This window comes from Mirounga angustirostris, unplaced genomic scaffold, assembly GCF_029215605.1.
Source record: "Mirounga angustirostris isolate CCGP_5_RB_7025 unplaced genomic scaffold, mMirAng1.0.hap1 SCAF_6, whole genome shotgun sequence".
Taxonomy (NCBI): Eukaryota; Metazoa; Chordata; class Mammalia; order Carnivora; family Phocidae; genus Mirounga; species Mirounga angustirostris.
The window spans coordinates 29,762,850-29,789,012 of NW_026991714.1; the positions used below are offsets into that span (position 1 = coordinate 29,762,850).

General features: G+C 42.1%; 1 protein-coding gene across 5 annotated transcripts in view; it reads right to left on the reverse strand.

Moving 5' to 3' along the window:
• NR5A2 (nuclear receptor subfamily 5 group A member 2) overlaps nucleotides 1–26,163 on the reverse strand; it is a 137,644-nt gene that overhangs the window by 56,813 nt on the left and 54,668 nt on the right. For all 5 annotated transcript variants that reach the window (XM_064594038.1, XM_045877082.3, XM_064594040.1 and 2 more), the window contains one exon: nucleotides 6,868–6,987. In XM_064594038.1, coding sequence (XP_064450108.1) covers nucleotides 6,868–6,987 — 120 coding nt within the window. The remainder of the gene's footprint in view (nucleotides 1–6,867; nucleotides 6,988–26,163) is intronic.

Sequence of the window (26,163 nt, forward strand, 5' to 3'; positions counted from 1 at the left end):
GACTCGATTCTGCAAACATTTATTTAGCGAACATAATGTGCTAGGCACGCTAGCCATGGGACTTTTGAGAAAAGTTATGCTATTTTATCTAACTTTCTTCTCTCTCTTCAAACTCCAAGTAGCAGTTCCCTGGAGATCCCCCTCACTTAAAAAAAATTCAGTCTAGTCTTTTTCTTCCTTCTCTGTTGTAACAAATGCATCACATTATTTACCGTGAGATGCGTTCAGGAGGAAAATACCAGAATACTGGGTCAAGGAGTACCTGAGGCCTTGCATTCCTTAGTTTGTCTAGCAGAGTTGCTATAAAGCATTGTGTAGACAGTACATGCATGCTCAAGCTGACACAAAATTGCTTCCTGGGTCGCCTTTGTATCAAGACTATAGGATATTATAGACTGAGGCATATTTAATAATACTATTTATTAATCTTAAAATAAACAGCATAGGGGTGCCTGGGTGGCTCAGTCGTTAAGCATCTGCCTTCGGCTCAGGTCCTGATCCCAGAGTCCTGGGATCAAGCCCCGCATCGGGCTCCCTGCTTGGTGGGAAGCCTGCTTCTCCCTCTCCCACTCCCCCTGCTTGTGTTCCCTCTCTCGCTATCTCTCTGTCAAATAAATAAATAAAATATTTTCATTTGTTCTAGAAGAAATCACCACGGGGCAGTTGAGAAAATTCTATAAGCAAACCTGGAAATTTCTTTTTTTTTTTTTAAAGATTTTATTTATTTATTTGACAGAGAGAAAGAGAGAGAGAGAGAGAGAGTGCCCACACACAAGCAGGGGGAGAGGCAGGCAGAGGGAGAAACAGGCTCCCTGCTGAGCAAGGAGCTCAATGAGGAACTCAATCCCAGGACTGGGATCATGACCTGAGCTGAAGGGAGATGCTTAACAGACTGAGCCACCCAGACACCCCAAACCTGGAAATGTCTAATGAATGATTTGGGAGTACCGTATTTCTTCTGGTTGAGGCTGAAAAAGGTGGTGGAGTTTCGTTAAAGTTTAGTTAGTTTAGTTAAAGTTTTATCCAGAAATTCCTTGTCACTGCTCTCAGTTTCTGTCTCCACCTGCAAAGGAGTTTGGTCAAACACTGTCACTGTAGAAATAAGGCACTTCCTTCTAGAACTGGAATCTGGACAGCTTCACATGCCCATCTGACTCCCTTTGCACGTCCTCCTCTGAACCTTCCTCCCATCTTCTCTGAATCTGTGTCATGCAGCTTACCTGTGAAAGTGCACAGTGCAAAGCACGATGCAAGGCTCAGTCATCACCGTCATTAGACGATAAATTACACCTCTTATTACCACTGAGTGCAGGACTGTGTCTAACTCCCCTCCACCACATCTTCGATTTTCCTTCAATTATCAGGCCTTCAGAAATGTTTTTAAATTAAGTGAATCAAGTTGTTTTTCTCCTGTAGGTGAGTGTTCAGCTGCCCATAGGGGTATTTTACATGCTACCTTGAAATAATGTTGTTTATTTTCACCATGATATCAACATCATGACTTGCAGCTTCTATCATTGTTTCAAAGTTCACATTCTGCACAAATCTGTGGTAGTAGGTCAATGTGTTTTGGTGGCAGAGGAATTATTTCCTTTAGAAAACTAAGAAAACCCCACATTTAGGAAGAAAACTCAACAAAAACAGTTGATTTAGGGTGGTGGCATTATGAACGACCCTTTTCCTTCTTTCTAGCATTTTCTTAATGCTGAAATAATTTTAAAATGGTAAGTAATAATCATGTTAAAATACTTCTGATGTTAAAATTTATTTTTACGATGTGTTTACAATGCCACACCAAAAAATTTATAAATAAATAAAACAAAGCCATTTATGTATTTAGACTCAATAAAGAAATGAATGTCTTGCTTGGAAGTTCCATAGAAGCTGCCATGCACAGAAATTATACATGAAGACCCAATTGAGAGCCTATGGTGAAAGCAAGCTCTGTAGCGTCTGTGAGGTATATAGAAAAGCAGTATAGCATGTTGGTTAAGAACACAAAACAATGGGGCGCCTGGGTGGCTCAGTTGATTGATCATCTGACTCTTAATTTCAGCTCAGGTTGTGAGATCGAGCCCTGTGTCAGGCTCTGCGCTCAGCTTGGAGTCTGCTTGTCCCTCTCCCTCTGCTCCTCCCCTCACTCTTTCTCTGTCTCTAAAATAAATAAATAAAATCGCAAAAGAAAAAAACAAAACAAAACACGAACTTTGGCACCAGGTTTCCTAGACTGGAACATTCTACTGCTTTTATTAGTTGTATTTTGACCTTGCACCAATTATTTTACCTCCCTTTGTCTCAGTTCCTCATCTGTAAAATGGGGATGATAGTAATAATAAATAGTACTTTCTTCATAGGACTGTTGACTTCATACATGTCAGCTTCATGTTAGATTAGTTCTGATAGCTTCTAATTTTCATGTCTGCACTTTACAGAACTATTTCTTATAATTCCTATGGCAATTCTCTGAGGCAGATTCCTCTACAACCCCCACTGGATAGGTGAGGACACTGAAACTTGAACAGTAAAGGGAGTTGCCCAAGACGGCATAGCTAGTAAGGTTTGGAATAGGAACTCGAACACAGGTCAATTCGATTCTAAACTAGACCAACGTGTATAATAGACACACACACAATTTTCATACCAGAGAGCAAGCAGCCTGCACTAGTAATGAAAATATACTCTATCCATAGTTTCCCTGCTGTTAGACTATATACTAAGAAAGAGGAAGTTCTCTCTCTTTTTGCTTTCTTCAACTCCCTCCATACATTTTCCTTTTAAAAATCATGTTCTCCCTAGGGTGTGTGGGTGGCTCAGTCACTTGGGCATCCTACTCTTGGTTTCAGCTCAGGTCATGTCTTGGGGTCCTGAGACCGAGCCCCACATCTAGCTCCACGCTGAGCTCAGTGTCTGCTTGTCCCTCTCCCTCTGCTCCTCTCCCCACTCTCTCTCTCTCGAATAAATAAAATCTTAAAAAAAAAAATCATCCCCCCCCGAATATTGCCCTACTCTTAAGTCTTCATATGGTCTTTCCTTTCCATTCAGCATTACTTTAACAATCTTCTTAAAACTAGCATACTCCAGGGCGCCTGGGTGGCTCAGGTGGTTAAGCGACTGCCTTCGGCTCAGGTCATGATCCTGGAGTCCCGGGATCAAGTCCCGCATCGGGCTCCCTGCTCGGCAGGGAGTCTGCTTCTCCCTCTGACCCTCCCCCCTCTCATGTGTTCTCTCTCATTCTCTCTCTCTCAAATAAATAAATAAAATCTTTAAAAAAAAAAAAACTAGCATACTCCAAATAATTTATTATTGTTATTGTTGTTTTAACAAAAAAATCTAGGTTTTCCCACACTTGCAGCTAGGGAGGTATTTACTGTCCTAAGAAAATTTTACTTAATATTTTCACCTATATCCCTGCATCTCAGGCTGGGGAGCCTACTGCAGTGAAAAGCAACTTCTGAAAGTCAGACCAATGCTGGGGTCTCAGCCCCACCACAGAAAATGGGAAGGTATAAAAAGGTATAGATGAGATGTGGAAACATGGTGGGGATGCATACTCTGGGTGTTGAGTCCGAGTTAACTTGTTTTAATTAAGCACTTAGGTTACGATAGGGTGGCTCTACTTTGGTACCATGAGCTAATATTTATCATGCACCTAACATATTCAGCACTAAATGGGTGCTGGAGAGATGTAAAAATAGGTCTATGACTCCACATTAAAATATCTTTCTCATTCTCTTGGAAAGGTTGCATGCTTTGTTTGGAAAAGTCTTCCTTCATAGCACTTCTTTTGCTTTTATTTAAGAAATTGCGGGATGGGGTACCTGGGTGGCTCAGGGGGTTAAGCTTTCAACTCTTGATTAAGGCTCAGGTCATGATCTCAGGGTCAGGAGATTGAGCCTTCTTAAGATTCCCTCCCTCCTTTCCCCTCCTCCCCCACCCCCCGAAAAAAAGAAAGAAATTGCAGGAGCATTTCTTTACTTGCTAGATGGAATGCTACCCAATTCATAATCACTTAATAAAGCCAACTAGATCCTCAAAAAAAAAAAAAAAAAAAAGAATTGCAGGAAGCCCAGAGATAGATTCAAAATGTTTTGTCTAGCCTATTCCACAATAGAAAATACAAGGTTTGTTCCACAATTTTCATAAATCAGAATGTCCAGTTATAATGAATCATTATGAGGCTCTCCATTGGATTGGATGGAAAGGGGTAGGAGAGGGGTTTGACAGAAAGGTGACTCACTTTACGAGGGCAGGAGGGAGCTAGAAGACTCTGGGTGGCAGGAAAGATGAAAGGGAAGAACTAGTTCTCCACCAGGGAGTTCTGTATTCTGTTGTGATGACAAAACATGAAGTAGCAGTAATTGATACTAAAGATGATAAATACCATCTATTTCTGACTGTTCTTGGTTTTGAAAATCAGAGAGACAAGAAATGCACTTTCTCTACTTTTTAAATGGTAATTACCTTTACCCAGGGGCAGCACTTAAGGCCAAATGAAATGTGAAATAAGGAGTATTTCTAAAGAGCAAGCATGGAAGTGCTTTGAGAAAGAACGGCACAAACCCATTTGATTTCTGAAATTCAGAAGGAAATGAAATCAAATTAATTTGTGGGCTGAGGCTCCTTCTAATGCAGTTCCTAGTTGGGTAGGGCTGGGCGGGGGAACAGGGGTGGGGTGGAGAGAGGGTTGGGAGGCATACCCAGTGATTAAACTCTAGAAATGGGTACATTTCCTCCAGAGACTTGGGTCACTGGATGAAGATGCTTAACAAAAATTTGGAAGTACAGAAAGTCAAGCCCATGAGACTTTATTTTCTCGTCTAGCAGGCTTTTCTCATGAGATGTACAGAAAAACAGGGACCAGATAGTGATGGAGATGGTTGAATTGATCCAATCTGCAAAAACTCTGAAATAGTGCTTGCCTTTAATTTGATTGGGAAAATGTGATTTATTAATAATACAGCAAATGGCGTGGAGACAGCCTTTCATTTTCAAATATGCACTGCTGTGGTTTCACAGCACATAAACATTTATGGGTGGATGTAAAAGATCACGGTGCCCTAGTCCTGAAGTATGGAAGCATTGCTGAACGCTGGAGTGATGCCTGAATAGGAATGACCCAATGGACTTATGGAATCACTATGTTCCGTGCATTTATTTTAATAACACATCAGTTATTGAATGAAGGCTAAGAACTGGGAGGGACATGCCAAAATCCTATAAAGTTGGACTTAGGTCCATTGAATACTTTCTGTTCCCCAGATATCCATGAAGCCAACAACGATCTCTCCTCCTTCAAGTGTTTGCTAAAACATCACCTTCTCACTAAGACAAAAGCAACTACTCTTATTGACCATGGAAATCCTTGGGTCACGATGCAACCTACTACCCCCAAGGGTATGTGTGCATTTCCCTTTGCACAGCATGTTCTCTTTTCTTTTTTTTGTGTGTGTGTAGTTTTATTTTTTATTTTTTTATTTTTTTATTATGTTATGTTAATCACCATACATTGTATCATTAGTTTTTGATGCAGTGTTCCATGATTCATTGTTTGCGTATAACATCCAGTGCTCCATGCAGAACGTGCCCTCTTTAATACCCATCACCAGGCTTACCCATTCCCCCACCCCCCTCCCCTCTAGAACCCTCAGTTTGTTTTTCTTCTTTTATTCAACAGCACGTTGACTTCTAATACATTATACATTTCTTTCTTTTTTTTTTTTTAAAGATTTTATTTATTTATCTGAGACAGAGAGAATGAGAGAGACAGAGAGCACATGAGAGGGGGGAGGGTCAGAGGGAGAAGCAGACTCCCTGCCGAGCAGGGAGCCCGATGTGGGACTCGATCCCGGGACTCCAGGATCATGACCTGAGCCGAAGGCAGTCGCTTAACCAACTGAGCCACCCAGGCGCCCTACATTATACATTTCTTATATACAGGTTTGTTATAAGATGATTCATTATGGTCAGCTTTTCCCTGCTATGATGTTAAGCATTGTGAGGATAGGGTCTTTTTCTGTGTTGATCACTAATGCATGCCAATGCCCTAGAATAGTGGCTGGCACACTGTTGATGTTCAGTAAGTATCTGTTGACTAAGCAAATATCTATTCAGAAAGTAGTAGGGAAGCGCCTGAATGGCTCAGTTGGTTAAGCGACTGCCTTCTGCTCAGGTCATGATCCTGGAGTCCCAGGATTGAGTCCAGTATTGGGTCAGTATTGGGCTACCTGCTGAGCAGGGAGTCTGCTTCTCCATCTGACCGCCCCCCCCATGCTCCCTCTCTCATTCTCTCTCAAATAAATAAAATCTTTAAAAAAAAAAAAAAAAGAAGTAGGAACTAACAGTAATTTTTTCTATTTTCCTTTTCAATGATGGCTAGCTCTTGAAAACTGGAACCCCTGTCCCTTTTCCCTCACTTGCCTTTATGCCAAATATTTAGTTTATATATGATATTTGAATCAGTCTCTTCCACCATTATGATGCCAAAATCGTAAGGATTCCACAATGTATCAGCTTTTTAAATAGCTGACAAAACAAGTGTGGTAGATTAATGCAGAAACTTAAGGAAAAAATGCTGGGTACTAATCGTTAATTCTGATTTACCAGTTGTTTTGACCCTTGAAAGCACAACTTTCAATCCCAGCAGAGTGAAAGCAGCAGAATGTTTGTGATTATGTTTTGCTTTTACAAGTTTAACTGTAATCATCGGTGTAGGAACAGAGTGCACCAAGTCAGCTTTTCTAAATTATTTGCAGCCAATCTTTCCCTTTCAAAGCACCAGAGTGCTTCTGACCTAGTTAAATTCCTGCCATTCTGAACATGCTTAATAAAAAGACATTTTTGGGGGGGGCGGGGGATCTCTATACTCACTTGTTGCCCAGTAACCAGGAAGATGGATCCTTCCTTTCCATGTACCACTTGTCGGTAAATGTGGTCGAGAATTAAGAGCTCACTCCAGCAATTCTGAAGCAGCTTCATTTGGTCATCAACCTATAAAAGAAATAGAAAAAAAAAAAATGACACTGTTATTCACTACATTTTTTATTTTTGCCTAATTTTCTACATAAGAGAACTCACTATAAGCAAGAAGTCTCTGCCAATGGTCGTCATGGCACAAATGCTCAGAATTTACATCGCTGCTCCTGAAAATCATTATTTTCATTTGGATAAATACTTTTTAGGCCACATATGAATACTTAAGAGTAGTATTTATAATCAATGAGCTGCTAGGAAAAGGCCCTCCATTAGATCGGTCTGTCTAATGTTAACAGAGCTAGTAGAGTTTGCTTGTGGGAGGTCCAGGCGCCTCACACTGTCCTCGCGAGACCCCGTTAGAATGGCCCCAAATAGCCTATGCTTATGTATCTAGCATTTAATACATTGACCCAAAGCTAAAATAGTACACAGATATTAGCAAGCTGCCAAACCGAGATTTCTTTAAAAGACAATTAGCACGCCGGCACAATGACTTTGGAAGATAAAGAGACACACTGCCTTATCTGGCATTAGTATTAACTGATGTGCGTGTCCAAACTGTCCTCGACTTTGATTGGAATAATCACCAATCATGGTCTTGAGGCTCATCTACATTTGCTTTATGATTTGGATGATTTTCCCAAAAACGCTCTAAACTTCGGTTTCCATAACTGGAAAATGAACCGAGAACATTACCTCCCTCACAGGACTGCCATGAGGATTAAAATGAAATGTGCTGGGTCACAGTGGGCATTTTATTCTTATTTCACCTTGTCCTCCAGGGGAAATTCTTCACTGACATTTTTCAATGACAAAACCATACTTATTTCACGGACAGTTCACATATCCACGGTCTGAATGCGAAGAGCATAGTGACCCATTGCAATGGCTACTTGTGACAGTGTGCTCTTCATTTTGTAATATATACCAGCCAAAGACCCCGGTTTTTCCAAATGCAGTAGCCATATTTAGACACACACTGTGAACTTATAAAACTAACACCTGGGGGCGCCTGGGTGGCTCAGTCGTTGGGCGTCTGCCTTCGGCTCAGGTCATGATCCCAGGGTCCTGGGATGGAGCCCCGCATTGGGCTCCCTGTTCGGCGGGGAGCCTGCTCTTCCCTCTCCCACTCCCCCTGCTTGTGTTCCCTCTCTCGCTGTGTCTCTCTCTGTCAAATAAATAAAATCTTAAAAAAAAAAAAAGTAACACCTGACATTGATACATTGTGTAGTTTTGTTTTTTTTTTTTAGAGCTTTTGTGTATTACTTTAGATTTAATTGACAGAACATGCCTTCGAAGTTAGCCGAACTGGTGTCATTATATTAAATTTATAGATGAGAAAATAGGGCTCAGAGAGCTGCCTAAAAAATTCTCTAACGCTCTCTCAAGCTCTAGGCTGTCTCCAAATTACATCAGGAGGTGCTAGAATTTTCTAAATGAAATTAATTTGACTTACTTTTAACAAATTCATTTTTAAGTGGCCATTCAATGGAACTCTGGATAGCTGGCTGATTCTAAGGAAGTTTCCATTCATACATTGATTAGTACTGATAAGAGCTTGTGACTAACTTTCTTTCCATGACTCCGGGACATAGTGAACATGATCAAGGGAGCACTGAACTCATAGTACAAAGAAGGATTCAAGGACGCCTGGGTGGCTCAGTTGGTTGGGCGACTGCCTTTGGCTCAGGTCATGATCCTGGAGTCCCAGGATCGAGTCCTGCATCGGGCTCCCTGCTCAGCAGGGAGTCTGCTTCTCCCTCTGACCCTCCTCCCTCTCATGCTCTATCTCATTCTCTCTCTCTCAAATAAATAAATAAAATCTTTAAAAAAAAAAAAAAAGAAGGATTCAAGACTCAGTTCTATATTTTCCAGCTGTGAGAGCTTAGTCAGACCACGTAATTCTCTAAGACTTATTTTCTCACCTAAAAATATATGAGAAAGTTTTTGTGAGGATGAAATAAGGTAGTGGATGGGAAATCCCCTTCGTAAAGTGTAAAATACACAAATGAAAATACATCAGACAGACGGCTCGTGCCTGATGGAAATGGATTCTGTGGAGAAGGAGAAAAGCAGTAGTATTGCAACTACACAAAACTACAATCAGGCTCTGTGATCAGGAAAACAAATCCCCAAACATCTCCATCAGAAATACTTTGAACCAGTTAGTCTGTTCTGACCAAAAGAATTTCATTCATGGGCACCTTGGTGGCTCAGTCAGTTAAGCGGCCGACTCTTGGTTTTCGCTCAGGTCGTGATCTCCTCGGTTGTGGGTTTGAGCCCCGAGTCAGACTCCTTGCTCAGCAGGGAGTCTGCTTTTCCCTTTCCCTCTGCCTCTATGGCATGCTATTTCTCTCAAATAAATAAAATCTATAAATAAAAACAAAATTCATAAATCTTTTAAAAAATTTTCATTCATTAAATAAATCGATCTTTTTAATAGCTGATTCTTTGGTGGGTTTGAGTGCCAGACCTGGGATATAATGGTGAGCAAGACAAACGCAGTCCCTACCTTGTGAAAATGACTCTCATGGGGGACAATGTTCACCCAAACATGACTTGGTGGTTTAGTGACAGTAGAAGGTCATGTTCTTCTCTACAGAAAAATCTCCAGTGTTGTGTGGTGTGACAAGTCAGCCTTTGGGCAGCAGTTGATGTAGATCCAGCTAAATGTTCTCCATAAACTGTTGTCACAAGGAGCAGTGGCCAAATGTCCCAAAAACATACATGTTGTAGCATCCAGGGCACATTCCAGGAACTGTCTCGCCAGATGCTTGGTATGATTTCAAAACAAAGCATACTTTGCTCTCCTGGGTTTTATTATGCTCTCATTTCAGCAAAAACATGACAGCATCTTATTTCAAATTTATCAGTCTGTGATGACAATTTGGTTCCACTGTAAGTTTTTTGGTTTTTGGGCTGTGTGTGTGTGTGAGAGAGAGAGAGAGCTTTGAAGCTTTAGTTATTTATCATTCTTTTCAGGGAAACCTAAAATACTCCCCTCTGAGATTGTCTCCCCAGAAACAATTATTATACATGTTAATGTTGCAAATAATTTCAAAATGGATGGGGGAATACAGACTCCTCAAAGTGCATTTATTGTTCCCATTTTGGAAAGATGAAAGAGCCAAGAGATTATCCACTGGCCACACAGAAAAGGAGAAAGGGGGGAGTGAAAATGAAAAGAAGTGTAAGTTTGGGAGCTATCTCATTAAGGGTTTCTTCCTCTTCATTTGTATATGATGGTCCCTTATTTTCATATATAACAGGACAGAAATACTATGATAACAGTTTTCCAGCATCAAGCCATGTTCCAATCATAAGTCAGAATCTGACTTCTCCTGGCCACCTTTTCTTTTGGGATGTTGAAGACACACTTCCAAACAAAGATATATTTTTGTCTCGTGTTCAGAAAAAGAATGGGGTGTATCATTTTCAGATTTTATGCCGAACTGTGTGTGTGTGTATGTATGTGTGTGTGTGTGAGAGAGAGAGACAGAGAGAGAAAGAGAGAGAGAGAGGAGTGCCGGCCAATTGCCAAGGAAGAAATAAAGGTTTTGTTTTCACACATCCTCTGTAAGTTTCTTACTAAGGCGGGGGGCTGGATATTTTTTCATCCCCACTTCTGCCCACTGCTGCCTATGTCCAGACGCAGTAAGAAGATAGACAGGCTTTTAAAATCTGCATATTTCCTGGTTCCTCTGCTGCTTCAGAAATTGCAAGAATAGGTGAACATATCTATTTTCCATAATTAGCATTTCACTTTTGGTTTTATATTTTCTACTGTTCGGGGCATCATCTCTTCCTTTGTGTCTAACATAGGATCTTTTTTGTCATCACCCTGTTTCTGCAAAGTACTGTAATTGCTTGTGAATCTGTCTGCCCCCCTCGAGGACAGCGGTGGAACCTGCAGCTGGAGCTCCCACAATGTGTACCACAGCACCAGGCACAAAAAAAAAAAAAAAAAAAAGATGCATTTTATAAATGCTTGTTAAGGCAAGAAACAAATGACTGAATTACCTTCCCTTCTGCACGGTTTCTGCTTTTCACCTGTGTATCTTTGTTACCTAGCCCACAAGAGAAGCAAGCAAGTCCTTCCGTGTTGGTGGAATAAACAACCATCTTTGCCCCACGCGATGAACACCCCAGAAACATGCATCTGACCCTTCCCACATGTGCTGGCAGGTCCGGGCCCACAGCTGGCCCTTCGTAAAGACTTCGTGACTGATTGTAATTTTAACACTCCTCCTGAGCAATTGATTCCTTGTTTTAACACTCTCCGAGGGGGCTTTCCATGCCAACATTCCATTTCATTATTTTCCATAATTGATTATGTCATATTTCATGTTATCTTGAAATTGGTGAGTATGCAGCTTCACGGTGCTTTGGGTGACAAAGTTTTTATGCAGCTCTATGAATAAAAGCATGGGGTAAATTTGATGACCGACTTGATCCTTATCTCTAGATAAGAAAAGCTGGCAATTTTGAAGATATTTTTTCTTTGGAAAACAGAGTTATAGGCGACATGGGGTGGGGGGTGGTGGGAAGAGGAGAAAAAGAATCCACTGCTTTTGGGTAAATTCTCCAGGTATGAATACTGTCAATAAACAATTTAGGGTGGCATCTGGGGAGCTCAGAAGGGGGACTGAATGAGTATAATTTCCATTATATATCAAAACCTCTCGCTAGTTAGCCATACCGCTTCCTATAATCCTGTGTTATCAGCTGTAATAAAAGGAAGGACTTATCTCAGAAACCTAGTTACTCATCACAGAAACTATTTATATTGACGTTACAGATGAGTGTGTAAAGGAATACAAGCCACATATTGTTAATGAAGCACACTTCCCGCAACCCAGAATGTTAATCATTAGAGACACGGGCTTTCTCCTAAGAACAGTGGATTTGGGCAAACAATTAGAAAAAGAAAAATGTGTAGAACTTTCTCAAGCCTGCACTTAACTTATCAAAACCTTTCTGTGCCCCCTCCCCTTTACCTTTTACGAATCTGGAAACTACACTGTGATTTCACTTTCCCTGGCGGATTTGAAAATTGACATCAGGAATCACTGTGGTTAAATTTTAAGAAAGATTTTTAAGGAACACATTCTACTGACATGGATTGGTAATTTAAAAGTGGACATGAAGCCATCTCTTACTTCTGATCATTAAGGCTGGTGTTCTAGGCCTTTGTTAGAAATTTGGTTGGGGGACGCCTGGGTGGCTCAGTCAGTTAAGCGTCTGCCTTCGGCTCAGGTCATGATCCCGGGGTTCTGGGACTGAGTCCCAAAATGGGCTCCTTGCTAAGCAGGGAGCCTGCTTCTCCCTCTGCCTGCCATCCCCCTGCTTGTGCTCTCTCTCGTTCTCAAATAAATAAATATAATCTTAAAAAAAGAAAAGAAACTTGGTGGGGGAAGAACAGAAGTGACTAGGACAGAATCCCTGCCTTTGAGAAAAATCACAGTCTGAGGGGAAGAGACAGAAGCATAAGTCTGCTGTTATAATTCCATGTGCAAAAGAAGCTGAGGAGCACTTTACCCTGCTTCACCTCCCAAAGGGGTCATCGAAGCTTCTGAGAAGAGGATACTTAAATGCAGGACTTAACCTTGTAGAATCACTCACTGAGCTCTGTAGCTCCTGTTAGAACAACTCTTGGAACCAAGTATTTAAAAATGATGTGAGGATTCTTCACAATCATTACAAATCAAGTCTAGCTATTAGTTCATTTTTTTTCTTTTCCTTTCTGGCAAAAAGAAAAAAAAATCCCTCAAAATGGACATCCATTTTTTGGGGCTTCCTTTTGTGACAATGGTGGCATTTATAAAAAGGTATTCAGAAGCAGGGAGGGCGCCTGGGTGGCTCAGTGGGTTAAGCGACTGCTTTCGGCTCAGGTCATGATCCCGGAGTCCTGGGATCGAGTCCCGCGGGCTCCCTGCTCGGCGGGGAGCCTGCTTCTCCCTCTGACCCTCCCCCCCTCATGTGCTCTCTCTCTCTCATTCTCTCTGTCTCAAGTGAATAAATAAAATCTTTAAATAAAAAAAAAGGGTATTCAGAAGCAGGGAGAGAAAAATCAAAACCAAGACAAATCAAATCAACTTTTACGCATCTGAGTGAGAACCTCCGCTGGGCTAGGCAGACACACAACTACTTTAATCCTTTACTGTTTTTATAAAGAATGCTGCTGATTATCTGCAGCCTCTGTCATAAACTGCTACAAAGTCCAAAAAAAATGATTTCACATTAACAATGATTAAACAAGCACTAAAAACAATACTGTACAAGAGAACTAACAGCCAGTAAAACTCCCCTGTCAATTGTGGCAATACCCCAGGGATTTATGACCAGGAGTTCTCCCCTGCTTGGGGATAACTAAAGTCCCCCCGGTGCACTGTCAATTGGGCTGCAAAGTCGTGCCCGTCAACGCTCAGCCAGGGAACTGCACTCTTCTGGACTCTTTCTGTGTTTCTCTAGTGGAGCAACAAAGAATTGTTTTCTCTCCCTGTGATCTAAGTCCTCAGGTGATGGAAGGAGGAGGCAAAAGGGTTTCACTGTATGATATCTGCCCCTTACTTCCTTCCATTCCACCAACCCCTTCCCATTATACCCATTTCACCGGCCATCTGGCTCATGCCCAACAGTCCACAGAATCTAGGATCTCAGTACATCTACCTGCTTCTCCCTTTTGTTCTAATTCAACATACACACAGTCACCAGGAATATTTCTTTCAAAAAGGGAGAAGAAACACATAGACACAAACCTCTGGACATGAATCTCTTCCAAATTCTCTAGATTTCTGTTCTGAGATGTCTACCAAACCAGACCTCCCTAACCAGCGGAGGCTGGCAACACTCACTGAACAACGTGCCTGCTGATCCTTCAGCCTCGGGAGGCCTGGGGTGGCCGGAAAATGAGGAAGTAAAGAGAGGTAAATGGCTGCCACCTCCAGGGAAGTGGGGCCACCTCAGCCCTGCCCCACCTCCTCACAATTAGGTGCCAAGTCAAAGAGCAGAGTGTGGTTGGGAAATGAATAAGGTAGCTGTCAGCACAGGGAGAAGGCAGAAAATAAAACAGACCAGCCTCTACTTCTTGAACACCTAATCCAGAGTCACTCCGTGGGGCAGTCAGAGGCCCCAAACCAAGGAACCTCAAAGGGAACCACTCTGTAACCCAGGGTCCGACCGCAGCTGCTACAGAGCCATGATGAGTCATCGGGAACGGGGCTCAACAAATCTGCTGTTTAAGAAGTCGGAGAATGGTGTGACTTGTGTTAGAGGTCTTCCATCAAAAATTGTTAAATTTCTTGGCATGCCTGGGTGGCTGAGTCGGTTAAGTGTCCAAAATTATTAAATTTCTCTCAAAGTCTAACGTGTCCAAAGGTAAGTTTCATTTATCCAGAACATTCATATGCCTGGTGCACCTTATTTCCCAAGGATGTCACATGCAGTATTATTTTTTTTAAGATTTTATTTATTTATTTGAGAGAGAGAGAGGATGGGGGTGGGGGTATCTGGGTGGCTCAGTCAGTTAAACATCTGCATTCGTCTCAGGTGATGATCCCAGGGTCCTGGGATGGAGTCCTACATTGGGCTCCCTGCTCAGCAAGGAGTCTGCTTCTCCCTCTCCCTCTGCTCCTACCCGCCCCCCCCCACTCATTCTCTCTCTGTCTCAAAATCTTTTTAAAAGAGAGAGAGGGAGGGAGGGAGAGAGGGAGAGATTGAAAGAGAGCATGAGCCAGGGGAAGGGCGGAGGGAGAGGGACAGCAGACTCCCTACAGAGCAGGAAGCCGGATATGGGGCTCAATTCCAGGACCCTGGGATCATGACCTGGGCCGAAGGCAGAAGCTTAACCGACTGAGCCACCCTCACACCCAACATGCAGTATTATTTTATACAAAGATTTGATAATATCAATGTGAGTTTTTTTCATTTATATAAATGTGAGACAATTATACACGTGAGAGACATCTTTGAGGTTTGGAGATAATACTGCACGGTGTATGTACATGTTAAATATCACCTGAATTATGTATCATCACAGACAACATAATGGAATTCAGACAATTTCTTTCGCATAGAACAGTAGCTATAGTCTCAGAATTTATCAAACCAAAGGACAAAATTTTTCTCAGCTTTTATCCCTCTTGGTTTTTTTAAGATATTATTTATTTATTTGAGAGACAGAGAGAGAGCATGAGTGGGGGGCAGGGGGGGGCAAAGGGGGAGGGAGAAGGAGAGAATTCTAAGCAGACTCCCCACTGAACACAGAGCCCCACTTGGGGCTCAATTCCAAGAGCTGGATGTTCAACCTACTGAGCCACCCAGGTGCCCCTTTTAACCCTCCCCTTATCCACACTTCAAAAAGCTTCTTGTTGAAATGTCAATTACTCATAAGCTAACAGTAAGTTCATCATATTTCGGGGGTCAAATGGGAATGTGCACCACAGCAATGTTAGTCGTCTTTCCTATTTAAGTTTTCATATGCATCCACATATAATATATGTGATCTGATTAAGGTGGACACAAAATGGTAATGACTATTTTTCCTTCTGGCTTACGGAATACAATCACATTCCATTGCTTTGAAGTCAAAGCATGTACATATGTAAAGAGATAGGGGAAAGAAAGTTTCTGCCACTCAGACTTACCCCTAAGAGTTGCTTTGACATGATTTCAGCATGATGGGGTGATTCTTCCATACAGTTGTGGACTTTTGCAAAGTAATGAAGACAGGAATTAGAAGAGCTATGAACTTTATGGCCAGCCCAGCCCCAGGTTTGGGGAGACCGGTATTACAAAGGATGGTCTGGATGAGGACAGGGTTAACCTAGGAGTCACTTATCTTGTCAGATTATGGACATATCCCAGTCAACAATAAATCAACCTATAGCTGGGTGTTATTGAGACCTGAATGAATTTAAGACCTTATCCTCAAGGAACTTACAAATGAATTGAATTAACAAGACATATCCATGCCAAGTAATTAGTATAAAAGGTAGCATATAAAGTGTTAAACTCTGTGGAACCAATAATTTGAAAATGAGTATATACATATATATATATATGTATGTATAAATACTGTATGTGTGTGATATATATATGTTATATATATATAACTCAACTTATTGTATTTATTATAACTCAGTTATTTTATAGGCATATGTATAAAATGCCATATCCTTAAAATATCTGAAGCAGTTTATATGTACACATAATAAAAGATGAATGGAATAAATGAGAAAATGGGGATACAAGGAAAATAAAGGTAGGATAACAAGCTGAAGCCAAGACTAGGCTCAGTCCCTAAAATCAGCTTCAGAAAGGTTGTTTCAGTGACTGGAAATGGGCCACACTTTGGTTCCTTGTAGGCGGAGCACCATTACTAACATGATTTGTAGTATGCATGAAATAAAATCAAACAGTTACTTGCAAAACAGCCTATCTTAGTGCTGGACTCCTGAGAGAAACTTCTCTCTGAGTTTTCCAAGGAGGATTCTAGATGGTGCAGTAAGCTAGGCTCCAACCACATCCTCAGGTACACACAATATTTAGCTTCACAGAGGGTGTTCCTTTTAAAGCCTACGGCAATGTTAAGAGGCCACAAGATAATTTGGTCCTGAAGCACAAATTTCTGACGGTCTGTTTTCCAAAGATATACTGAGACAATTCAGAAATGGAGAGAATGTATGTATTTTAGGCCCCTTCGTTAAGAGCAGAGATCAGGACCATTAGACACGGTACAAGAAATATATGGGCTTTGCAACTTGGAAACACGGGTTCCTATCTTGGCACTCTCGCCATGTGAACTTTGGGAAGAATTCAAACTCCTTAAACCTCAGCTGCTCGCTCAGCCGTTACTTTTGTTAAATGATATAAGCGTGCCTAGCTGAGTGACTGCCACGTGGCAGACACCCAACTCTGAACACAAAAAAGAAGGCAAAATACAGGAGATGCAAATTGAAGTACAAAGGAACAAATTTCAGGTGATGGAAAAGGATGATGAATGAGAAAAGAAAAATAGTTTAAGGCAGATTAATGTGCAATATTTTCCAGTGCTTTCTCTGGCTGGGTCTTGTTTCATTTATGACCACTACCTGTTTCCTGTCCTCTAGTTTAGAAATCTCCTCTGTATAATTAAGCCAATGTTCCTCACATGTCCAACCAGGCAGATATATTTCAAGCAATGAAGACAAAACCCTTGAAGGATGAATATATTTTCTGTTAGCTTGGCTGGAATGTCCAGAAAGCATTTGTGAATATGATTATCGTTTTCAGAATATTCATTTTCTCCATTTCCAGACACCGCCTTAAAGGCAACAATACCAGCAGCCACAGGACTCCAGGTGTGCAGTGGGCCCATTATCTGGACATCAGTGACTAAGGCATAAATTAAGAAATGTTTTGGCTGTCTTACACCTTGCGAAATGCGCACAGAGTTGAAGTCCTTGGAATACCAGTGTGGAGAAGAAAGGGAGAAGCTGAGGATATTCTAGTGAGCATGCTCTGTGACCTTTAAGGTCTTAATGTAACTTCTTCCTTTGTAGACTGCATGTCAAAGCCAGAAAAAGAGTTGTTAGAGGCTAAAATGTCCTTGGGTCCTTTTTGGCTGGCTGTTTCCATCAGGCAGTTGGCCAAAGAAAGGAGGAAAGAACCCAAGTGGCCTAAATATCACTCACCAAAAATACAACTGAAATCAGGGCAGAGGCAAAGGAGAAGTCCCTAAGGACCATCCAGTGATGGGAATTCACTGGGCACAAAGGCTCCTGGGAGAACTCTTCAACCCCAGCTCACCGGAGACATGTAGACAACCTACTCTCGTCATACTATTTACATTCTCCCTTCTGGTTGCAGAGCTAAGTGTGAGGTCAATCCATGCCTTCAGAGATACTCAGAAACGGATTCACAAAAATTGGTAGCAATTGAGGAAAGAGCTCCTGGAGTCAAAGCATCAGCCCCAAGGATGAGATGGTTATTTCTAGGTAACCCAAATAATTTCTGCTTTGTGAAAAATCTCTCAATAGCATACATTGGGCAATATTCATTCCCGCGCTCCAAACTCGGAGCATTAACAACGCCAATAGTTCTTATCTAATTTCCTGTCTGGGGCACTATGAATGGCATCCCCTTGCACTATCCGAATTGAGGGTACCCGCACACTGGTACATCCTGAATCACACCCTGGTCCTGGGAGGAAATATTTGCTAGTTAATATTTGCTTCATCAGGGCTGAAAGGACCTAGCAACTACTTTCAGTTCAACTACTTCATTTTATAAAAGAGGAAACTCAGGCCAGGTGGGCTGTGATTTATATAAGATTACTCAGGTGCCAGGAATAGAATGGGAATCCACGTATTCTGAATCCCAGCCCAGTGCCCTGTGACTATGCTTTCTATGTTCATATGGGAATAAAGAACAATCTTATTTTTTTCTCTGTGAGTTTATTTTTTTTTAATATTAACACTGTCTCAGTTTCTTTCTTGCAAGGAAAGAAATTAATGGTGATTTAGTTTATTTCAAATGTAAAGAAGTTTGTGATTTGAAAAATAAAGGCTTTTGGAAATACAAAAGACATAGATAACAAATGATAGAACCTTGGAATTATCTGGACATAAAATCTAGATAGATGATCTTTCCTATTTTGGGCGAAAGGCTATGAAGGTGACTTGGATGGAAGATGAACTAAGACCGGGCATTTACTTAATTCCAAGGGGGTCTGTATTGTGCCCCAACTTAGATAAGAATGAGGTTCTTCTGGGTAAACTAGAATCAAGATGGAGAAGGAACCCAGAGAAACAAGATTACACACTCTTCATATTTTGAAAATCCACAAATTATTACATGATAGAATGGATTTTTCTCTCAAGGTATTTAGGCAAATATTAACTTAATTTGATCCTGAGCCTTTTTCCTAGTAGCCCACATATAACTTTATCAGGATGTGTCCATTTGGTCACAAAAGAACGAGTGGCGATCTGCCAGCCGTCCATGGTAACCACCTTCCCCCGGCTGTCCCTGCTGGCACTGGAGACCACCTCCCCTCAAAACCTTTGGCCCTAGGGGCGCCTGGGTGGCTCAGCCGTTAAGCGTCTGCCTTCCTCTCGGGTCATGATCCCAGGATCCTGGGATAGGGCCCTGCATCGGGCTCCCTTCCCTGCTCCGCGGGAGGCCTGCTTCTCCCTCTCCCACTCCCCCTGCTTGTGTTCCCTCTCTCGCTGTGTCTGTCTCTGTAAAATAAATAAAATCTTTAAAGAAAAAAAAAAAAAAACACCTTTGGCCCTATACCTCTGCACAGTGGTGCCCCTGGCCTCTTGGTGCCCCGTGTGTCAGCAGTGAAAAGGCTGGGTGGCCCCTTTCTGGCCTAGCCCCAGTCCCAGAAGACCCAAAGGTCAACACGTAGCTCCTGGTTGTTTGTGCCCTTTTCTACAACAGCCCGCAGCTTGGCAGGGTGGAGTAGAGGACTTCTGAGCCTCACTGAAGGGCTCAAAGCTAAAAAGGAGGAATATTATTATCATGGAAACACTATGCACCAATATTGTACAGCACTAATTTTGACCAATTTTTTAGTTCCCCAGATCTGGTCATTTAAAAGGGGTAAACATCTGGAGCACCTGGTGAATCGATTGAGGGTGGCTCAATGGGTTGAGTACCTGACTCTTGGTTTCGGCTCAGGTCATGGTCTTATGGGTCAAGGGATCAATCCTCACCTAGGGCTCCAGGCACTCAGTGGGCACTCTGCTTGGGGATTCTCTCCCTCCGCCCCTCCCCCAACTCTCTTGCACGCATGTGCATCCTCTCTCTCTCTAATAAATGGATAAATCTTTACAAAATAAATAAAAGGGGTAAACATCCTACACAAGGTGCAAGGAAATGATTCAGGAATCAAAATCACATGACCTAGATTTTTAACAATATCATCCCTAGCTCTACTGCATCTGTATGTGAGCTAAGTGTGCCGTACAATGTATTTCCCATTACTGCTACTTTCATATTCTTTCTATTCCAGATTCAAGGAGAAAAACATGTGGGCTATGATGCTGCACTGCCCTCTCCCCACTCACACAGCACACACCCCCTATACAATCCCTAAGACAGATGGATTGCCCTTCTGAATCTGTCCCCATGAGACCAGGACTTGGCAGGTCAGTCCCAAGCCAATCTCTTTATGTCTTCCATATTTCTAGGTAGCGTTTCCTTTATTCACTCTTAGTAAACTCTATAACTCTGGGATTTCTATCTGAATATAATGATGAAAGATAGCAAATTGAGATCTGAGAGAATTTATGCCTAGCACAGCTACCCTGACACACAGATTAGAAGTTCCTGCCAAGATGACTGAGATGTGAAATGCAAGGTATTGAATTCCATGGTCCTCATTATTCTCATTGTAAAATGGGAGAAAAACCTTTTGGATTGAAGAACTGCTTCTCTAATGGAGGTTAAGTGAGGGTGGGGAAGTAAGCACCCTCAAAAAACAGAAAATGAGAGAACCCTATTCATCTCCATTGTCTCTGGGATTCACACACTAGAAGTTAAACTAAAACGCAAGCAATATTAATTACGTAAATTGAGTACTAAGTACAGATCACACAGCAAGGGGACATAATATTTATTTATATTTATAGGAAGAAATGATTTACATTTTCCACCTACAACACTGTTCTTTGAGAGAGAGTATGAACTGTATCTGCTCATATAGACCGCATTCTTGCCGGGTCAAGGACATGCTGTGTCTACGGAGTGAGCTCATTGACTATTTTGTTGTGGTAAGCTGCTTGATTCATATCAAAGTATCTCAGCCAACTCATGAAGTCGATTAATTTTTTAATTGAACAGGCCAACAGTTTCCAGGTTGTGCAGATAGATACAGGCCTACGGATGGGTTATTTAAACACATCAATCATACAACAGTTCTGTTTTCACACAGAGGGTCATACAATTAGCGCTGTATTGTGTTTAGTATTAAGAAAGCAGTATTATGGGGCGCCTGGGTGGCTCAGTTGGTTGAGCGACTGCCTTCGGCTCAGGTCATGATCCTGGAGTCCCTGGATCGAGTCCCGCATCGGGCTCCCTGCTCGGCAAGGAGCCTGCTTCTCCCTCTGGTCCTCCCCACTCTCATGTACTCTCTCTCTCATTCTCGCTCTCTCAAATAAATAAATAAATCTTAAAAAAAAAAAAAGAAGCAGTATTATGGTGTGGGTGGAGTCCTGATAATGGGAATAGTAAAAATGCAGCGACAAGAGTATAAGTTTTCTCAATTAGTCTGTCACGTGTCCTTCTCTTAATGATGTTGGCCATTACACACAAGTGAGAAAGCGAAGGGTTTCCAGGTCCAACGTGCACCGTTTTCCTATTATTTCTTCATGACCAATTAGGACTTTTCCCTGCCGAAAAATATTTTTAAAATCTTTCTTGACTATAATTCAGAACTTGGAAGATACCAAATAATAATCATAACTCACTCATAGGACATTCCTAAAATATTCCACCAATGCAGGATCTAGCCAGGTGCTCAAGGTTAGCTGGATTTGTGCAGCACGACCCTCTCCCAGTCCCCTGAGCACTGCCCCCACCCTCATTCAACTCTGTCTGAACTGCCTGCTCATTTCTCACTAGCAGCCTGAACATGGCAGATCAGTCTGAGGGCCCTGGATGTCTCATTCAATTTCATTTGCTCAAAAGGAGATTGTGCAGAGGCTGTCTGGGGGGTACAACTTCATCCTCTCCCTTATTGTGACCACCTGCCTTCAGAAAGGTGGGGGACACAGAGGTATATCCTAAGATGTGTCATCTTACAAAGATCTAAAGAGGTTATTTTTCATGTGACAAATACTATATTTTCACATTCCAAGTGGTACTTCATTGATGTAAATTTCCAAAGAATGAAGCATAATTCCAGTTTGCAAAAGTTTGGCCTAAGGGTTCTTGCCTCAGACTCAAGCTTCAGTCTTTCAAGGAAAAATTTGGTTTGAAAAGAAGGAAAATGAAGTCTAGGGGAGGACCAGAGAATGCAAATCAACTCTCATTGCTGCGCATAAGCACTGTGCTGGTGCTGGAAGGGATTCGAGGGTAAAAAGGAAACACTTCTCAAGGGGCTCATATCCAAGTGCAATGAAAAAAATGAGGTTGGGAGCCATGCGGGCTGTGGTTTTCCCAATACCCAAAGTTTCTCTTGGAAACCATGGCTGGGAGTTGGAGGACCCTGAGCGTGCTTCCGTCTAGTGTCGATCTGGAATCTACACGCTTTTTAAAAAACTGCAAATGCTGCTTGTTGGCTTACTTCTACCTCACTTCTAGAATTCACACGGCCCATTACATGAAGGAGGAAGTATACAAAGGTCACATGAACGTTTTATGAGCTGGATTCACTAAGTCACTACTTCCTCAGGGCTTCTGCAATTAAGGGATCATATATATAAAGGAATGGCAGAGAGTTTGACAAGAAGGAACATAGGGTGACTCCCGGGTCCTAGAGACCACATTGAGCAGGTGCCTTTTAATTCAGAAATGAACTTGGTAACATCACTGTTACACTTTAAAGCAAGCCATCTGCCTACATTCACATACATTGAATTCCTACATTGATCACACATGATTTATAAAAAGTACAGAAGGAAAACACCACTCCTCATAGTAGAAAAGCAATCCATTTCTTTTAAAACCTTTTTCTCGGAGTAACTGATACACAAGTAGAAGATCCTAACACGAAGAACCACCAGGACTGCCTAAATGAGGATGTTCAGACCTCCATCTCTTGCCATGGGTGGCAGCCCTGCTAGAAGCCTCTGGCTCAGAAAGCTATCCATCTCCATTCACACATGAGCTAATCAGTTCAAGGAGGGAAGCGCCAATGAGCTCTCAGATCAATATGGTGAAGTATGGAGATTGATCTCCTCCCAGAGTGAGTGCATTAACGAGCTCCTCTGTATGACCTTTGCCCAGTGGTACAAATTAGACTCTACCACAAACCACATTCTTGAATGGGGGCTTTCAGTCTTGGATTGCTTTTAATAAAGCACACTGCAGGCAGACCTCAAAGAAGACTCTCAAAAATTATAGTACATTTGTGTACAGAGTAGGCCTTGCAGAATTATTACATTATGTTCCAAATTATGGAGTGAGACAGCATAAATGCATGCTTTTAAAACAAAGCACATACTTTTTAAAAAGCATGTTTCCCTTTATTTTTTTTAACCAACAGTGCTGGAAATCTTTCCAAGCAGGACTCCTACTAATGGCTTCACTTCATCCTCTCTTAAGAATTTAGGGAGATACAACTGTGCTCAAGATCTTTGCTTCTCAAACTTGAAGACACCTACAATTCACCTGGGAATCTTGTTAAAATGAAGGTTCTGATTCCGCAGGTCTGGGCCTGGGATTCTACGCGTCTAACAAGCTGAACAGTGAGACCAATGCTGATTGAATATACCACCCTTTGAATAAAAAGCTCTAGAAAATTCCAGGAAATTGATATCCCCGCCCTCCCCCTCCCCCCCCCCGCCACATGTGTATGTGCGTGCACACACATTATCTCACTCACACACCAATATTTTAGGCATAGAAATTTGGTATGAGAATAATCACTCTAATGGCGAAGAGCAAGAGCTTTGGAATCAGACAGACTTGATGCAAACCCAGGCCCCACCAGTGGCCAACAGACTGAATGTAACTTTGGGCAAATGACTTAAATCCTTGAGCCTTACTTTATTCCAGCTTCAGTCAAATTCTAATTAATATTGGGGCACCTGGGTGACTCAGTCTGTTAAGCTGTGACTCTTGATTTTAGCTCAGGGCTTGATCTCAGGACCATGGGATGGAGCCCCATGTCGGGCTTGGCGCTGGGCTCTGCGCTCAGCAGGGAGTCTGCTTGAGATTCTCTCTCCCTCTGCCCCACCCCCACCTCTCACTCTCTCTCTAAAATAAATAAATAAATCTTTTTAAAAAATTCTAATTAATATTGACACCTCTTCTTCTCACACCTTGTTGTAAGGGTTAACTGAGCTAATGCACACAGAGAACTTAAAACAAGGCTTGAGTTCAATAAATAATTGCTATTATTAGAGTACATCATTGTTCTTCCATAAAAAGTCAGATTAAGTGTTACAAAACAAATAAGAGTTCAACACCAAGGGGTGCCTGGGTGGCTCAGTTGGTTGAGCGTCTACCTTCAGCTCAGGTCATACCCCTGGAGTCCCGGGATCAGGTCCCATGTCAGGCTCCCTGCTTGGCGGGGAGTCTGCTTCTCCCTCTCCCTCTGTCCCTCCCCCCGCTTGTGCGTGCACTCTCTCTCTCAAAAATAAAAATCTTTGGAAAAAAAAAAGTTCAACGCCAAATGAAAATCAAAGCAACAGCTCTAAGCTTTTGTTTGGACATGGTCTCCCTGCCAATTTTCTTACCTGTCTTGGGGACTGACCAGACAGAAACTGTAGCTGCTGGAGGCCCATGGGATCTTGACCTCAGAAAGATGAGCACAATGATACAGCTGCCCTTTCCTGGTCAGGGCCCAGCACGGCACCAGTGAGTGTGAATGTATGTCGGTGAGGGGGTCAATGGTCGCACATGGGGACATGTGTGCCTGTTTGTCAGTGACCTACATATACATCCATCTGTGCTGCCCCCAGCCTTGCTGATTCCCCAGCCCTGCCCAGGGGAGCAACTTCACAACCGCTGGTAGTCAGAGAAGGGTTTCTGTCCTGTGCATCTGTCTCGACACTCCACTTACTTGCTGGTTTGAAAATTCCAGTTTGGGAACTGCATTCGGGTTGGCATCCAAGCTTTAATCCCTATGAAAGAGTAAATACCCACGAAGGTAGCAATATTTAAATCAGTGGTTTTACAAATGTGGCCAGAGGATTCAAGAGGCTAAAGCTATCTTCCCAATTATACTAAGCTGCTATTTGCCCTTTTGACCCTCTACCTCTCAAAACTGTACAGAAACAACAGGATATAATGACATCATCACTGTGGTGGCAAATGAACCATATGCTTCTGAACTCTTGTGTTCTACCCATTTCACCCTTAACTCCTTTTACATTAATATTGATAGTTAAAATGCACATAAACTAAAGCTCTTCAGAATCCTCAATCATTTTCAAGATTGCAAAGAGTCCTGAGATCAAAGTTTGAGAACGACTGCTTTAAAATGGAGTAAAAAGATCAGGCTATATCCCAGATTTTGTCACACAGTCCTAATGTCAAGTCCTTCCATGACTACATTCAGACTTGCCAAATCAATGACTTTGAGTTTGGTGGGGTGGAATGGATCTCTCACTAAATATATATATAATAAATAAATATATGTATATATGATAAAATAGAATAATGAACAAAATTCTATAGTAATATAGGAAAGAGTGATTAATTCCTGCTCAAGCAACGAAGGAAGGTTCTTGGAATTGGTATTTGAGCTCAGCCATGTATGATAAATGTTGTGAGGGGCATCTAAGCAAAGAGAACAGGGTAAGCCAAAGCACAGAGGTGTAAAAATTGACAAAGAAGTGAGGGCAAAGATGAGTAGTTTGGTGCATCAGTAGTCAAGGAGTGGGAGATGAAAAGCTGAGAGTGCCTTGATCAAATCAGACAGCTGAGGATAACAGCTGGAAGGAGTATGTTCTAGGAGAATACAGGAAAGGAGGCCCCTTGGAGGTGATGTTGGTAATGTTGGTGATGAGCATTCATGTGTTCAGCAAGCAATTCAGAATGTTACTGTGGAGTCCGGGGAGAAGGTAGGGCATAACAGTGTGTGTGGATGAAATCACAAAGAAGATTGTATAGCATGAGAAGGGAGGGAAACCAATAGCAGCCAAATTCAAGAAAAATATCATTTAAAAGTTGGGTAGAGGGTGCCTGAGTGGCCCAGTCAAGACTCTTGATTTTGGCTCAGGTCATGATTTCACGGTTGTGAGATTGAGCCCAATGGTGGGCTCTGCACTGGGCACGGAGCCTGCTTGGGATTCTCCCTCTCCCTCTCTCTCTGCTCCCCTCTCTCTCTAAAAAAAAATAAATAAATACAAAATAAAAGTTGGGTAGAGGGAGAGGAGCCAATGAGGGAGCCTTGCATGGAAAAATCAAAAACACAGTAGTGACCAAAAGTCTGTTTCAGAAGTAATGTCAGGGATGCAGAATGGAGAGAGAAGGTGTGGATGAGGTTGCTGATAATGTTTGAGATTTGAGAGAGCCATTTCCCATGGAAAATGG